This window comes from Lissotriton vulgaris, chromosome 9 (genome assembly GCF_964263255.1).
Source record: "Lissotriton vulgaris chromosome 9, aLisVul1.2, whole genome shotgun sequence".
NCBI classification, from domain to species: domain Eukaryota; kingdom Metazoa; phylum Chordata; class Amphibia; order Caudata; family Salamandridae; genus Lissotriton; species Lissotriton vulgaris.
Window position 1 is genome coordinate 151,836,310 of NC_141697.1, and position 17,961 is coordinate 151,854,270.

The 17,961-nt window shown below is 50.8% G+C and overlaps 1 protein-coding gene across 2 annotated transcripts in view; it reads right to left on the bottom strand.

Annotated features, from left to right (window-relative positions):
* The window catches only part of HEATR4 (HEAT repeat containing 4), a 344,851-nt gene that overhangs the window by 120,025 nt on the left and 206,865 nt on the right, over window positions 1-17,961 (bottom strand). For both annotated transcript variants that reach the window (XM_086937243.1, XM_086937244.1), the window contains exon 11: window positions 2,683-2,863. In XM_086937243.1, coding sequence (XP_086793369.1) covers window positions 2,683-2,863 — 181 coding nt within the window. The remainder of the gene's footprint in view (window positions 1-2,682; window positions 2,864-17,961) is intronic.

The following is a 17,961-nucleotide window of genomic DNA, read 5'->3' on the forward strand; positions in this document are numbered from 1 at the left end:
GTGGTGGAGCCCGATAGCCATTCTATTATGGCTGTACGTCTTAAGAGTATTGCCCAGCTGGACATCTCTGTCACCTGGGCACTCGCTAGCCATCTCATTGGCCCTTGGAGCGGCGCAGCAGCATAATAATATTCATAATTTGGAGCCCCAATCCTCCGTCTGTAAGTAGCAGGTACAGTTTACGGAGTGCTACTCTGGACCTTGAGCGTCCCATAGCAGTGCAACTAGGAGTACTTCCAGGTCCTTACATCTGTTCTGAGGCAGCCTATGAGGGTGTGCAGTAAAAAAGTAGAGAAGCCTGTGGAGAAGAAGCATTTTAGCGATGGCCACTCTGCCCATTGGAGACTGGTGAAGGCCTATAGTGCAAGGATGTCTGCGTGCAGGTTAGGATTGTTGTAAACAATCCTGAAATGCCATTTTGTCACTTCTATGTGTGCTGCTTAATGCAGCACAATGTTTATGTGCAGGAACGGCCACCTTCCTACACATAAACAATCCAACAAGGCAGCACACATGGAAAAAGCAAAAACGAGGAGAAATAAAGCATTCTCCTTGTTTCGCCAATTTAAGACCAGGTTTTTCCTGGTCTTAATTTTGGTGCTGCCTCTTATTCACGCTGCCCATGTAAATAGGGGGCGGCCTCAAAATCAATGGGTGTTGCGGTGGAACGCTCACTGCAACACCCACGCCCACCCCTTTCACGCTAAGCATTGCATGAAAGGGGGCCTTATTTACATGGCAGCGTTAAGCCACTTTAAGTGGCTTAACGCTGCCTTGTAAGTAAGGCAAAGCCCCTATCTCCACGGAAACATCACAAAAAGTGACGTTCTCGTGACGATAGGGGCTTGTACATATGCCCCCATGTTTTAAAGTATTTAACAACTTGGGCCCTGTGGCTCTTAAAAATTTGTTGAGGTGTTATGTAACAACAAGCTCCCTCCATTCTGCCAATGAATCCTTGCTTTACGTTCGCAAAATCAAACGAGCTCAGCAAGAGGGCATTACCTTCTCTTTTAGGGTGGCTTTTGACTGGCATGATCTCCCACCACAGACTCATGCCATCTCCTGAAACTCGAGGTTTCGGAGGGCAGTGAAGCCTGGCCTTTTTAGATTTAACGTTCTGATACTGTCTTGTCCTTTAAGCTAGTGCCAGACTGCCCTGGGGCAATGATTGCGCTTTAAAATACAAGAGATACATAGATAGATACATGCTTTGACATTGTGGGAGTGCCCACTGAGATGCCGGACACACGTAAACCACTCGGCCTTCAAGCTATGTGGTCAAGTGTTCCAATCCACTCACCCTAGCAGCATACTCCAGGTGGACCCAGTAGGCCAGCAGAGAGGTTTCGACCCCACTCCAGAGAAATTTTGGGACAGTGAAGTCGAAAGGGGTGCTCACCCAGAAGACTAGAAATACTGTTGGGGCATCAGTCAGTAGCACACAGCCTGCAGCCTCCATATTACCTGTTGCCATATCCCCAAATACTAATCACTGCTGCGAACCACACTATGGATGCTCACATGCCTCTGCCCAAGACGCAAGTCTGCGTCACAATTCAGGTTCAGCACTGCAAACTGTGCAGCCCCAAATTCAATATGTGTGGGGGGCACACACAAAGATGGATGATAGGGCACCAATTCCTCTTAAGTTTCTGTGGCCTCCATGTGAGCATCAGATGTCATAGCCTTCCCAGATCTACAGGTTCAGCTACCACTGAGTAGGCCACAGTCTCTAGGTGGGGTCCACCTCTCCCAGACTGCGAGGCTGCATCACTATAGGACACCAATATCCCAGGCAACCTCGCCCGGAACCCAGCTTGACTCTGTGACAACAGCCCTGGCAGCGGAGGAGAGGACCCCAGATTCTGGGGTTGGCACAGTGCCGCTCTAGTAGTACACATCCCAAAGCATGGGGAAGGGGCCCGTCTTTGCCAGGTTTCTTCGGGTTCCCCTCTACACTGGCACATGGTATCACTGACGCAGTCGTCTTCACTGCCACAATCTGGACCTCTTTCAAGAGTGGTTGACCTCGAAGCTGTGGAAACGGTTTTAGTCTCTGCAAGGACGCTCAACATCCTGTGATTGTGGGCAAATTACTTATTCTGCCCGTGCCCAACAAAATGAATTTGTTCGTCCGTAACACGGAACTGATGCTCATGTCAAGTGCCCTGATCCCTTCGGGTTGAGTTTGTGCTATATAAACCAAAAAAAAACATGCTAGCAAATTACAGGATTCATCTTCAGTACAATGCTAGAGCTGAAGAAGCAACAGCTATCCTTTGGTACCTGACAAGGTTTCTCCCCACATGAAATCTTAGTGGTGTATCAATTACTAGATGTTCCAAAGCTTAGCAGGATTAATGCAGTCACCTGGTCTTGGTGCATGTATTCATGCTTGTCTAATTGTCCTCTATGGACCACAAGAGATACAGATTAGGACATTGTCTTACAGTACCCGACCACTCACAAAATCTAAATTGAAGCTTTAGAAAGAGTCCCTTATCCCTAGTCCAGTCCACTCTTGTAACCTAACAAGCAGCTTTGCAAAAGGTGTTTTACCAGTAAAATCCAAGAGGTAGATAGATCAATAATATTCTTATATCTTAGTTCCCAACATCAAGAGGGTACGGCACTGCTGAAGTGGTTTCTGCATTTTTTGCTATTTCCGACGTCACTCACCATCTCATCTTTGATCTGGAGTGCTCCGGCCGCATTACACGCTCCGCGCCTCACAGAAACAATGTCATCAGAGAAGCACTGGAGGAAGCCAGGCAACAGCTTCGCCGTCATTAGCTTCAGCCAGCCAATCAGACAGAGGGCTTCCACCCTGGTCCGGGAGTCTCCTTTCTCCAGCTTCTCCCTGGATGGGGCAAATGGATTGTTATTGTAAAAGGTCAGAAGGACTTAACAGGTTTGTGAACTTCTATTTTTATTCATAACAACATTTTTATAGTGTGATTTACAGCGGCTAATGTTAAATGATAAGTGAATATTTATTTAGAGACATAGTGCCAATTTCAATATCGGCAACACTCCCCATCACCCCACAGCAATATCCTGGAGAAATAAACAGACAAGACACTTTTTTGTGTGGAGGAAATTGCTGCAGGTTTATTTGCATAACAAATATGCCAACATGTTGGGCTATCTTACGGGCGATCCCAGAGCAGAGAGCCCCTCGCCGCTTGCCACCTGATGAGCCAAATTACACCGTGGCCAATCCAATCGGTGTTTGTCAGATTTGGGGGAGGGGCTAACCCTTCCCACCAGTGGACAGCCAGTCCACCCCATTACTCACCCCCCCCAGAAGGGGGGGGGGGGCAGAACGTTTCAGGCAACCCCTGGTGGCTCAGGTCCACAACCGCCCGTAGGACTAAGGGGGCACCGTCGCTCCTCTAGGGTCCAACGCGAGGACCTCCTGGGGATATTTGGCTTTAGCACCCTTACTGTGCTCCTGCAGAGGGTACCCTTCTGTACCTTACAGCCTCTGGATCGCCCTGTAACTCCGCCTGCAACACAAAATAATAAGTTAGACAAACCACCCCGTCACCCCCTGCCTGAATGCCGGGCAAGCCGTAGGGAGGGAAACAGCATCAGGGCGGCGGGAAAAGAGGGTGCCCAGTGGGTGGGAGAGATACATGTACCTCGCCCCGCCCACACCTGCCCGGAAGTGACGCGGGCATGCAGACCCTTAGGGGGTCGCAAACACTGGGCGGCTGCCTCGTGTGCCATCCTGTGGCACTAAGGGGGGCCGCTATCTTAAGAGGGTCCCCTTCATGGACCCGGGGCAGCTTGCATAGTGCCAATATCGGCAAGACTCCTCATCCCCCACAGCAATATCCTGGAGAAATAAACAGACAATACACCTTTTTTGTGGAGAAAATTGCTGCAGGTTTATTTGAAACGGCTTCAGGGCAACGGGAAAAGAGGGCGCACAGTGGGCGGGAGAGGTATATGTACCTCGCCCCGCCCACTCCTGCCCGGAAGTGACGCGGGCATCCTGTGGCACTAAGGGGGGCACCCTCTTAGGAGGGTCCCCTTCGTGGACCCGGAGCAGCCCAAATTGGAGTAACTCAAAATGGTTCTGCCCCCTCAAAAATTTGTTAAGGGGTAAAGCAAGCACAGCATTATTGCTAAAACATAAGCATACTATGCCGAAGAGCCAATCACTGATGATGTAGTTGGGTCTTGGAGACACTATCTGGAGCACTAGGGAGGGAGGTACTTTACAGAGCAGTGGGGAGGGAGGTAAGGAGCCCTTTGGAGGGAGCTAAGAAACACAGGGGAGGGAGGTAAGGAGCCCTGGGGAGGGATGTATAGAGCAGTGTGGAGAGAGATAAGGAGCCCTGCGGAGGGAGGTAAGGAGACCTAAGGAGGGAGGTAAGGAGACCTAAGGAGGGAGAAATGGAGCAGTGGGGAGGGAGGAGTGGAGCAATGGGAAGGGATGTGAGGAGCCCTGGGGAGGAAGCTAAGGAGCCCTGGGTTGGGAGGTTATGGAGCCCTGGGGAGGGAGGAGTGGGGCAGCAGGGAGGGAGGTAAGGAGCCATGGAGATGGATGTATGGAGACCTAAGGAGGAAGAGATGGAGCAGTGGGGAGGGAGGAGTGGAGCAATGGGGAGGAAGGTAAGGAGCTCTGGGGAGGGAGTTAAGGAGCTCTGGGGAGGGAGTTAAGGAGCCCTGGAGAGGGAGGAGTGTAGCAGTGGGGACGGAGGTTAGGAGGCAAGGAGCCCTGGGGAGAAAGGTGAGGAGCCCTAGGGCGAGAGGTAAGGAGCCCTGGGGAGGGAGGTAAGGCACTCTGGGGAGGGAGGAGTGGAGCAGTGGGGAGGGAGGTATGGAGCCCTGGGGAGGGAGGTAGGGAGCCCTGGAGACGGAGGCACAGAGGTAACCACTGCTGGTAATCTTGCCTGATGCACTGAGGAAATCACTTCTGGTAATCTTGCCTGATGCACTGAGGAAATCACTTCTGGTAATCTTGCCTGACGCACCAAGGAAATCACTTCTGGTAATCTTGCCTGATGCACCGAGGAAATCACTTCTGGTAATCTTGCCTGATGCACCGAGGAAATCACTTCTGGTAATCTTGCCTGATGCACTGAGGAAATCACTGCTGGTAATCTTGCCTGATGCACTGAGGGAATCACTTCTGGTAATCTTGCCTGATGCACCGAGGAAATCACTGCTGGTAATCTTGCCTGATGCACCGAGGAAATCACTTCTGGTAATCTTGCCTGATGCACCGAGGAAATCACTTCTGGTAATCTTGCCTGATGCACTGAGGAAATCACTTCTGGTAATCTTGCCTGATGCACCGAGGAAATCACTGCTGGTAATCTTGCCCGATGCACCGAGGAAATCACTTCTGGTAATCTTGCCTGATGCACCAAGGAAATCACTTCTGGTAATCTTGCCTGATGCACTGAGGAAATCACTTCTGGTAAACTTGCCTGATGCACTGAGGTAATCACTGCTGGTAATCTTGCCTGATGCACTGAGGTAATCACTGCTGATAATCTTGCCTGATGCACGGAGGTAATCACTGCTGGTAATCTTGCCTGATGCACGGAGGTAATCAATGTTTATAATCTTGCCTGATGCACGGAGGTAATCAATGTTTATAATCTTGCCTGATGCACGGAGGTAATCACTGCTGGTAATCTTGCCTGATGCACGGAGGTAATCAATGTTTATAATCTTGCCTGATGCACGGAGGTAATCACTGCTGATAATTTGGATGGTGTGGCCAGTAATGTGATCTTGTCTGACGTGATCACTAATATCAAACTAATAATATGTAGTAGCTCGTTATGATTTTCCTAGAACAGAACTATCTCTTTTTTCAAAAAAGGTTGGTGACCCTTGGTGTAGAGTTTGGCCACTGGATCACCAAAACCGTTCAAAACACTATAAATGATATTCTTGATTTTACTCGTGAAGTCAAAAGGAAGCACACTCCCCTGTGAGAATACCTGTGGGCAGCCATGAGGGGTTCCACAAACTGCTGATGCATGAGCTTTGGGGGACCTCTGTGTCTGTTTAGTGCCTCCAGAATCAGCCTCGTTATGGTCCAGACAGAGAACATGCACCTCTGAAATCTATATTATTCAAATAGACATTTGAAATAATATACTACAAGGCTTTATGATGGCTTTAGGTATTCTAGAATAGATCATTTAAACTACTATGGACATTGACTTCACCATTTTCATAATATATGTCAGGTGGGACGGTGAAAATGGTGTGTGTACCTGACCCTTTGGACCAGATTTACTAAATTTTCATCCAGCACAGCGGCCAAAAATGGGACACTGCGTTGCGTGAGGAGAGCGCCATATTTACAGAAATATGGCGCTCTCCTTCCCTCTCTCTAGATCTGGCGCTAAATCAGGCAACTGTGCGTCATGCACACACCTGTTCACCATATTGAAAGGATGTCTGCGTGAGTCTAGCATAGGTTTCTCATGGAAGGATATTGTTCCAGTACAAAATACCATTCTTAGACTAACTTTTAAACATTTCCCACTGTGTATGTGTGCTGTAAAGTTCAGCACACATGCAAAGTCGAAAAAGAAAGGAGAAATAAAAGCATTTCTCCGTGATAGCGCCTATTTGAAATGAGTGCTTTTTTTTTACACAAATTTACAACAACAAAAAGTAGACATGTCTTGTGACAAAAATCTTGGGTAGTTGTATGGGAACGCCCATGCACCACCCATTGAACACCCTCGCAGAGCTGAGTAATGCAAAGGAAATAGAGATTCAAAGATTTGCGTCGATTTGTGTCACTTTTGTGATGCAAACATGGTGCATAATCATAATGGTCAGAGCAGCTGGATGAACTAATTCATACCGCAAATACTCGAAAATGAACATGACATCCAGAGATGTCAAGGACGTGGCCCATTGTATCCACCTTGGATGCAAAGCTTTTGAATTTGGTACACTGGCTTTCGTCACTGCCTCCAGGGCAGGATAGGGAGTAACAACCAAAATGCGTTTTCCCTGTGTCAGTGCAAGTTTCTTCAGAATCACCATTTGCACTTCTGTCAAAACTTTTTCTACAGTGGAAAACCGCAGCTCAGCCGAAGTGTACAAGTGTGACTTGTAAGCAATAGGGACTGTGTCACCTTTCTTAAAAGTCAGGTACGTGAAACCCACTGCCCCAGGTACAATTCTTATTACCAACTTGGTGGGGTTATCACAAGTCAATAAGAATTTAGATTCTAGAAGATCAGCCTGCAAAGATTGCAAGATGGCTAAATGAGCAGGCAGCCAGCAATATTTGAAGAAAGTAGGTTGTACCGAAGCGTAAAGAGGTTTGATAAGCTGGGCATATTCGGGAATGTAATTACGCCTGAAATTTAAAAAGCTCAGTAAAGACTGTAGTTTCTTCAGTGTAGTAGGAGCGCGCAGCTGTGCGCATTTCTCCAGGAAGAGGGGTGCTAAACCTCGACCTTCATTGTTGAGCTCATAGCCCAGGAACAACAATGTGTACTCAGCAATGTGAGATTTCGCAAAATTAAATTTGTAACTGAAGTACGCAAACTGACAAATTATGCGGTCAATGTGACACAGATGCGGCCATAATTCGTTGTCTGTGAGATAAATGTCATCCACATACGAACATGCATCTGGGTCGAGTCTCTCCAAAAGAGAGACTATGCGGGTGGCAAAGACGCCTGGACTGTTCTTATAGCCCATAGCCAATCTTCGGAACTGGCGTCGTTTGCCACCACTGGTGACAGCTGTCCATTGACTACTAATAGACTGGTTATGGCCAAAGAAGCCATTGGATATGTCCAGTGTGGTTTTAAACCGTTCACGCACAAGACTATACACAAGGGCAGAACTGTGAGGGTTTTGTACTGTGCAGGTCCGGCAATGAGAATTCAAGTGCCTGTAATCCAATACAAAACAGTACGAGCCATCAGGCTTTGTCACAGTAAAAAGAGGGTTATTCATCAGAGACACACACGTTTCAATCACACCTTGATACTCCAATTGTTCAAGGATTTCTGCCACGGATGCTTTCGCTTCACGCTTCATGTCGGGGGGGAAAATTGTCCCAGCCACAGTGAGTACGGTACAAATCCAGTGCAAGCACCTTAGCCCACTCTTCTGCAAACTGCAGAGCCTGCTCCTTCAGCACTGTGTGCGTGAAACTGGGGAGGATTACCTCCTCCCCTTGCGGAGCAGCTAAAACAAAAGGTGGGGGTCAATCGGCCTCCGCCAACAAAATGTCATAGGTAGTAGTTAGATTCTCCCAAAAGACCCCTTTTACAGTACGTTGTATGTCCCCTTCAATTAAAAGGACTATTTCATAAAGACTTTCAGGGGGAGCAACTCTAGTGTCAGCTGTCTCAACAACAAGGAACGTGCCAGTTGCTGTCACCTTCAGAAGTGGACGCAATGCTTCCCGCACAATGGTAAATTCCGCTGCGCTGTCTAGTAGCGTAGCGTCAGCGCTCATGTCAGGTTCCGAAGCTGTGTTCTCACTATCCGTGGCATATCTCGCTGTTAAAGCAGCAACTTTTTTGTCTGAAACTGGGGTCTTTGACGTGTAGAGTTGACCTGTTTGCCTTTACCGTCTGTCTTGCTGGGTTGCTCTTGTTTTGCACCCCGTCCTCTGCCACCGTGTCCTCCACTGGTGGGTGAGACTGATGAGTCCTGCAAAGAGCGAGGAGAACGTTGATCAGGAACCTGAAAACGATCAGGTGACTTAATAGTTGTGCGGTCGAGCAATTCATATGTACGCTCAGTAGAGGCAGGTATTGGGAAAGCGGGACGGGACCCTTGTTTCTTTTGCTGTTTCCCCAATTTTTTATTCTTATTCCAAGTCTGCTTTGAAACATTGGGGCGATCGTCTTTGTCAGACTTTGCCGCCTGAGTTTGCTTCTGCGCTGCCTTGGCAAAAGGCTTAACACCCAAACTATTACGACCAATGGTCTTATAAGCCGCCGTAATAATTTATGGTAACTGACGGGGTTTCTCGGCATCGGGGACATCGCGCAAAGCATTAGACACCTGGAAGCTTACCGCATCTCCCTTAACATTAGAAAGGACGAGATCGGAAACTACGTCAAACACTCCAACGAGTCTCATTCCCAACTCATCAGCCGCCTCAGGTCCATGCTCATCTTGAACACGCTTAATGACAGAGGGCAGGACAGCCATGGACGGAGTGCCGAAGCACTTAGCATAGACTGCCGCAAAAATCATACCCCATGTGGTACAGTCAGTCACTACCGGTACTAAGTCTTTCTGCAAACTAATTGTAAGAATCCTGTGTTTCTCCAAAGGAGTCATGTTAGGAAATACTGCCTCCAGTTGGTCAAATTTCTCAGCAAGCCAATAAGCATATCATCCTTAACCTGGGGGCGCTTGCCCATAACCGCATTAACCATGACAGGACTAAGCTTCATCCCGCCCGGTCCAACTGGATGCGCCGCAATACCAGGTGCCTCGCCCTGGACGTTGCGGGCTATGTATTGAACCAAGGCCCGTATAACCCCCACAGCAGAGGTATAAAGTGGCCTCAATTCTCCAACGGCAACCACCCCGGCACAGGGGTGTGGGGTAAATCCAGCCAAGACAGGCCAAGAAGCGCCTGGGATGGACAAAGGACCTAATCGAACCGTCGTGAAAGAGTGGGGGAGGGCGCCATTAAACCACATTTGGTGCTGCCAAGCTGAAATTGGATTCTCCTGTGTCCTATAAGGAGCGTACTCCTAAGGCACGGCAGTGGGAGTGTAAATATGAAATGTATTAGAATGTGCATTCACCGCAGGAAATGTAACCCAAGAGTAGAACATCTCAAATTGGTATGCTGCGTCAGCACTCACCACAAAAACAACTGCCATGCCCTCCAAGGGGATGGCATAAGCCTGCAAATCATAGCGGACCGCCATCCGGCTATGCTTGGGTATTTCAACTTCACCCATAACGACACAGCAGAGATAAAAGACAATACTAAGTATTGTAGCACAACTGGGTAGAAACTCAATAAAAACCGTTTAAAAATATTCAAGCTTGAAAATACCTATTTAACTATAGGTAGGTTTATCCGGCACCACTTTCAACCGGAAACAATAGTGAGGGAGTGTTGGACTGATATAAGCACTACTCGAGAGTCTCAAAATAAGACCACTAAGTTGGGTGTGCCATATTGCAGGGATTCTGCTCCTACACAGAACTGTGCACGGAGACCCAGGACCTCAGTGATTTGTGGTGAACTAAAAAACTCACCTCAGTACCTAGAAACCCTAACCGACTAGCATTAGTGTCACATTAGCTCTTCGTCCTATAGCAAAGGAACCAATGAATAGACAAGCCAGAACATGCGACTTAGATTATACTCAGGAATGGTGGGAATCAAGAACACTCTTTTGTTGGTTATTCTCATACCAGTCCACAACAGGAGTAAAAAGAGACACAGGAGAGGGTAAAATATTTATTTTAACGACGTGCTCTTAGATGCATTATCTTTGCTAACATAAGCAGACATATGATTAGAAATAATATGATCAGCATTGTTACAATTCAATAAAACACAAAAGGAGAAATCATATTACAATGATGGTGAAAACAGGTCTTATAGTGCCTAGTGTATCACCCTCCCTAGGTAGAAACTATGTTTTATAAAATATAGAAGCTCTCTTAGGCTTGAATAGGGGACCCCATACCTCCAATGTCAGCAGGAGTAAATCACATCAGGATCTGCAAAAGCTTCTGTCTCTCTTGAAAAACGGGATTCTTCCAAGTGTCTGAAATCATGCTTACAGTGTAATATTAAGGGCGCCGGAATCTCCACTGGCTCGCAGCTGCATGGGTGTTTTGTCTAAAACGTGAGCCAATAAGCCCGAACAACAGCTACCTTGGTATGATAACCTTAGAGGCTTTAGCACTCACTGTGCAGACTAGGGTCACGATGTAAGTCTAGGGATGCCAAAAACAAGACTTTCTCATGTGAAATAATTCACGCAGCCTAACTTACAATAACAGCTATGTGCAGTGTTGTGTGCATAAAGCAGCAAAAGGTAACATGGCATTTAAACTTCTAATAAGCATATGCTAACATTTTTTTTTTTTTTTTAACATCATTTTTATTGCATCACCAATATAATTGTACAGACAGTATAACCAACTGTATAAGTTCTCCGAAAACAAGACATGGCATTGTCCTTTGCACTCCTGTTCGGGAGGTTCGCCCCGTCCTTGGGCGCAGCTCGACCTCCGTTCATTAGTAGTCCTTGTAATACCTTACATCGTCCGACACTAGTATTACCAAGGTAATGCTGGGTTGCTTTTGTGATTTTCGCCCCTCCCCCGCCCCATAATTTCGATCCCCAACAGCCCGCCAATTCCAGCTTCCTCCCCCCCCCCCCCATGGTCGCGCTATGCTAAATCACTGCCGTAAGAGCGTCTGTTGTGGTGTAGGAAGTACATACATTTGCTAAGGTGTGTCCCCCGGTAAGGTGACAGGGTTAGCTATATCCAGCCCCTCCTCGCCCTCCTGCTCCTCGTCAGCTGTGTCTCGGAGCGCCTGCACCATCATTTCCCACGCAGTCGCCCTCTCCAGAGCCTTCTCATCATTCGTTCTCCAGGCCATCTGGTATCTCAAGGTGCTCTCACATGCCGCCCACCGCAGGCATTCCCCAAACCATCTTTTATACGTGGGCCCCACTCTCGATTTCCAATGTCTCGTTATCTCCCGCTTAGCCAGGATGAGCCCCAAGTCTATAAATTTGCTGGTAGTCTTATTCCTAGGCGTATGTGGAAACCAATGGAGGACCCCCACTGCTTTCGTGTACTGGATGTCCCTGTCTGTTGCACTGTTGAGGGCCCTCCCAATTTCCTGCCAGTAGTCACCCAGAGAGGGGCAATCCCACAACATGTGACCCAGGTCCGCCCCGACTGTATTGCACCTGGGGCAAGCAGCGTGTTCCACCCCAAAATATTGTCGTATTTTCCCCGGCGTGAGGTACGCCCTGTGAATGATGTAGAAATGGATTAACTGAAACCTGGCGTTTCTCGAGCTCTTCCGTGCGCACCTCAGCAGCTGGCCCCAGGTCGTATCAGGGATCTCCAATTGGAGGTCCAGCTCCCATTTGGCCTTCAGAACCGCCAGAGGCTGTAGGGCCTCCCTCAGCATCCTGGAGTACAAGCAGGTGACGGCCTTAAAGGTCCCCGCTGCCATCATCGTGTATTGGCATGCCATAGAGGTGCCCGGTTCCTGCAATCCTTCCCCCCAGTGAGCCTGCATGGCGCCGGTGACCGCTGCGTGCAACAAGTAGTCGCCCCTCGGTAGGTCGAACCGCTCCTGCAATTCCTGAAACGGCAGCAGTACCCCATCCTCATACAAGTCGCCCAGCATGTGTATCCCCGCCTCCTCCCATCCCAGCAAGCGCGACCAGTCCCCTCCATGAGGAAGGGCCGTGACCATCCCCAACGGGATTTCAGGAGCATACATAAGGCGGACCCCCGCTCGCTTACGTGCGCGGTTCCAGCAGAGTCGGAAAGTCTGCTCCTCAACCGTCAGGTCTCTCACCAGGAGCCTCTGGTGCAGTGTGATGTACACCAGCACGTGTCGTGGGGTACCTTCAACTCTCGCGTCCTCAGGGCCTCTATAGACTCTCGCGACCTCCTGAGTAAAAATCTGCAGCTGCGCAGCCAGATAATACCCTTCAAAATCAGGCACCGCCAAACCTCCTTCATCCTTGGGACGTAGCAGAGTATCCAGCGCTATGCGCCTCCTGCCCGTACCCCATAAGAACGCTATGACCAGAGACCTCAGGCGCCGAAAAATAGGACTCGGGACCCACACCGGGAGCGTCCTAAAATAATACAACAACCTGGGCAGGGCCACCATCTTGAGCAGGGAGATCCTACCAGCCAGGGATAGCGGCAGTGTAGACCAGAAATCCATGCTCCCCCGCAGAGCGTTAATACAACGGGTGATGTTACCCTCCAGCAGATCTGCCGGGGTGTGATAGATATAGACTCCCAGATAATGCAGACAGCGCGGTTTCCATCGGAGTTCTTGCGCGGTGAGTGGGCACGGTTCTCCCGATCTCAGGGGGAATAAGCAGGACTTAGGCCAGTTAACCCTCAGGCCTGATAACCGGCCGAATCGCTCCAATAACCGCCTTGCCCCCTCTAGCTCGGGGCCCGCGTTAGCCAAAAACATCAGCAGATCATCCGCATACAAAGAAATGAAATGTGGCTTGCCCCTATACGATAATCCGGCATAGTGGCGGCCCAACCTGGCCTCCACAGCGAAGGGTTCCATCGCCAGGGCAAACAGCAGAGGAGATAGGGAGCACCCCTGTCTAGTGCCCCGCCGGACAGGGTATTGCCTCGAGATCAGAGCGCCCACCCGGACTCTTGCTACCGCGTCAGTGTACAGGACCTTGGTCCAGTTTATGTATCCGTCCCCCAGCCCGAAGCGCCGCATCACCTCATACAAGTACCCCCATTCAAGACTGTCGAAGGCCTTCTCTATGTCAATAGAGAGAACAAATGGAGAGACGGCGCCTGGCCAGTCTTCCCCCATCAGTCTTGTAAGCCTGCGGATATTGTGGGCGGTGTTGCGCGTCGGGATAAAACCGCACTGGTCCTTATGAACAAGGCCAGTCATGTGCACCAGCAGTCTGTTGGCAAGAATTTTACTCAGGATCTTGTAGTCCGTCGTCAGCATGGACAACGGACGGTAAGATGATAAGGCCGCCCCCTCTCTGCCCGGTTTTAAGAGCGGGATCATGATGGCTTCACACATGGAGCCCGGGAGCCGACCCCTCGATTGTGCCTCATTATAGACTTCTCGCAGCCGGGGAGCAAGGTACTCCAGATATTTACTGTAAAACTCGATCGGGAGTCCGTCGAGACCCGGGGTCTTATTCCTAGCCATCTGTTTCACTGCGCACCCTATCTCCCCGAGCGTAATGGGCCGACCCAGCTCCTCCGCCTCCGAGTCTTCCACCCTCAGCAGTTGTAGGCCGTCCGAGAACTCGCACAGCTCATCCATCCCCCCTGTTTCACCACTCTCATAGAGACCCTCATAATACGCCCGAAACTTATTCAGTATCCCGGGTTGAGTATGGCAGGGTTCCTCCCCCGTCTCTTGGATCATCATGATCGGCATACCCCTCCTGACTGGGTTAGCGAGCCACGCCAGCATAGACCCCGCCTTATCGCCCTCCGCATGCGCCCTCGTCATGTACGCTTTATGATCAAAGCTGCGCAGCCGTTCCAGTTCCACTGCCAGCCCCTCCCTGGCCCCACTAAGCCCCTCCTGCAACTCAGGGTGATTCGGGCGTCCCTTCTCCAGATCCCTCAACCGCGTCTCAGCCTTATCCAAATCATCCAACAAAGTCTTGCGAGCCCCAGCCGCGTGTCCAATACAGTGTCCTCGCACCACCACCTTAAACGCATCCCACTCCACCGCCCTCGTGGAGGCCGAGCCACTGTTCTCCTCAAAATAACACTCCATGCATTCTCCAAGGGCCTCCCTGAACAACAAGTCATCCAGGGTGTCAGGTTGCAGGCGCCATGTTGGTACGCAGTTAACGGCCACCATCCAGTTCAGGGACAACAACAAAAGGTTGTGGTCCGACATCGTCCGGGCCAAATATTCCGCCCCTCCCACCGCAGAAAGTACACATGAGGAACACAGAAATGCGTCCAGCCTAACATGTAGATCATGCAATTGCGAGTGAAAGGAGTAGTCCCTAGTAGTGGGGTGTAACGCCCTCCATGCATCCGTGAGGGCCCAACTCTCCTGCCACTCCAGCCTGCGCTTGGCCACCCTATGCGCTGGGGACGCGCGCAGCGGGGGATGGGACCTATCCAAAACCACATCCTCAACCGAATTGAAATCCCCCCCAGGAGCACCGGCCCCGCCAAATAACCCGAAAGTTTACCCGAGAGTAGGGACAAAAATGCGGGCAAATCCACGTTGGGAGCGTACACACTGCAGAGAGACACTACCCTGCCCCTTAGCCTCCCCTCCACCGCCACATATCTGCCCTCAGGGTCCACCAATGTTTTAGTAACCTGGAAGGGAACCCCCGCTCGTATCCAAATCAGCGCCCCCCTTGCAAAGGCCGAGAACGTCGTGTTGAACAGCTGCCCCCTCCAACGCCTCTGTAGCGCTATCCCTTCTTGCTTATTAAGATGTGTTTCTTGCAGGAACGCTATGTGAACCCCCCTACGCTTGAGGTATGCCTGAACTTTATGCCTGCGGGTCATGGACTGCATACCCCGCACATTCCAGGACACACATTTCAATGCCCCGGTACTAGCCATTCCCCTTCGCACAACCAGACCGAACAATAAAGATCATTGACCTTATTCGCTGCGCGACCACGGACCAACCCACCCACCCTCTCCAAACAGGAAGCCAAACCCCCCCTCCCACAACAACACCCAGAGCAACCCCAACTGCTCTCAACTCCCACCCCCCAGGACAGGCCCCCCCGCAACTGGAAGTACCCCCATCCAAACCAACACTCCCAACCACCCCTCAAAGAAAGGCAGTAATATTCGCAGTCTCCACTGCGATGACCTTAAGGGCCAGTAGGGCGCGGTCCGATGCGAAAGGTTCGTGAAAGCAAATCATTCCCGCACACCCCACCCCACAACCCCCACATCATAGCGCCCCGAAACCTCAAGTAACAGTGTACCGCAGCCATGGGCCCAGCGCCCCGGTGTCCAACCAACGAGTCCGCTCCACTAGTCCAGATTAACACGCCTCAAGTATCTCCTCCGAAGTCTGCGGCGTCACGATGGGGCCACGGGCTCCACCAAATTCCGAAAGTCCCGTCTCTGAGCCCGTGCCCGGGCCCTCCGAGTCCGTGCCCTTCCCGGACTGGCTTCTGGTATTTTTGGATAAGTCCGCCACTGCCTGTAAGGCCGCCTGCCTCTCCGTCTCCGTCTGCGACACCGAAGGCCTGCCGGTCCTCCTACGGTTCTTCCTGATCCGTTGAGATTTCCTGATCGGTTGTGCCACCTTAGCCTCCTCCTCTCTGGCCTTGGCGCCATCTGTTCCCGCTTTATAAGTGTCCCACCAGGCCCAAGCGTCCGCCGAGGATGTGAAGAAGAGTGTCTGTTCATCTACCACCACTCTCAGCTTCGCCGGGAATAGCAGGGAGTACTGGATGCCCTCATCACGGAGCTCCCGCTTAAGAGACAGGAAATTGGCCCTGAGCCTCTGCGTCTCAAACGTATAGTCTGGGAACATAGTGACCCTGTTGTTGTCCACTTGAAAGGGTCCTGCCTCCCTCGCCCTCTGTAATAACCAGTCCCTGTCCCTGTAATGGAGCAATTTGAACACCACTGGGCGAGGCGGGAGGCCCGGGGCCGGCGGACGCGCCGGGACCCTATGTGCCCGCTCAAGGGAGAAGAAGGGGGACAATCCCTCTGGTGCCACCTCAGTTCGTAACCAGTTGTCAAGATAGCCCACCATATCGTCTCCTTCGATTTTTTCCGGCAGGCCTACAAGGCGTACGTTATTGCGCCTATTCCGGTTTTCCGCGTCCTCGGCCCTCCGTTCCAGCACCCTCAGACGATCCATCACATCCGCCACCTGCGCCTTCACCGCTGCATGGCTCGGGGCTAATTCCTGAACCGTGATTTCCACGGACTTCACCCTGTCCTTGAGCTTATCGTGGTCAGCTTTCAGGAGTCCCAAGCCTGTCGCCACCTGGGCTATGTCCTGCTGCAAGGCGTCCTTGGTGGTGGCGATGGCCTCCAGGATACGGTCCTGCATACGCTGCAGCGCCGACAGGTCACGATCCGCTCCTTCCCTGGCTTCGGTGTCGGTCGCACCATCCCCCTTCCCTTTCGGCTTCCCCATCTGGGCTGGAAAGAGTGGTGGCCTCCAAAGCTGCTTCTGCTCCCGCTCCGCACTTCGCTGGGCCTCGCCCCTAGGAAGGTCCCCCCGTAACAGTAGTGGAAAGGCCCGCCGCGTTCCACGCCTTGGGCACCACTCTAGTCTCCGGGGCCAAGGCTGCCTCTCGGAATCAGGGTTTTCGACCGACCGCTAATCCAGCTGGCGCCAGTCGTGCTCAGAGATCCGGGGTCATCGTCACTGGGTTGTCGCCACGTTGTCGCCGCCACTATCAAGGGTTCCGGTCCCATCCACAGCCGGTGGCCCTCGAATGGTCCACTCCAACACCCCGAGAGAGGTCCGATGCAGCCGCCAACACCTCTTATCGGAGAAAAGTAGCAGCCCTTAAAGTGGCTCCGGCCCTGCGACTCCGTCGTCTCCGTGCCTCATGCCACCGCCGCCATCTTAGCTCGATAACTTCACGCCTGAGTCCGGCTTTCAGATTCAGATACCGGGCTGGGATCGGTCTCGAGTCGTCCGCCGTCGGCGCCGGACCCTCCCTGGCACCTTCCAGTATCGGATTATATCAGTTTCGTCGGGGTCCGACCAAATATTCAGGATATTTTTCAGGATCGGGCGCGGAGCACCGAGCTCACGCTGCCTACCTCCTCGGCATCCAAGCCACGCCCCCATAAGCCTATGCTAACATAGCAATGTGCGCAAACAAATCCCAGCCCACACTACAATATATGTTGTGTTTATTTCTAAAACAGATGTAGGTAACGTGTAATGCCCCTTTTATTTTACATATGGCATTGCACACTAACCACACACATGCACTTTGAATGCACACCCATATGCACCACAAGCACAACACCCACAACCACCCCAACAGCATACATATATATTTTGTAAGTGTCACTATAGGTGTGTTCATTTTTTCATGATAAGTTGTAAAGTGAACACTAATGAATTACACATAAATACAATGCATGTAAAAGCAATGTTAAAATACACAAGCCCAAGACAATTGTCAACACACAATTCATAGTAAGACAAGTGTAAAAGATGCTCACCTTAGATCCTGGTGACAACAGAGTGATGAAGAAGATTCAGTAAAGGAAGGACCTGGACAA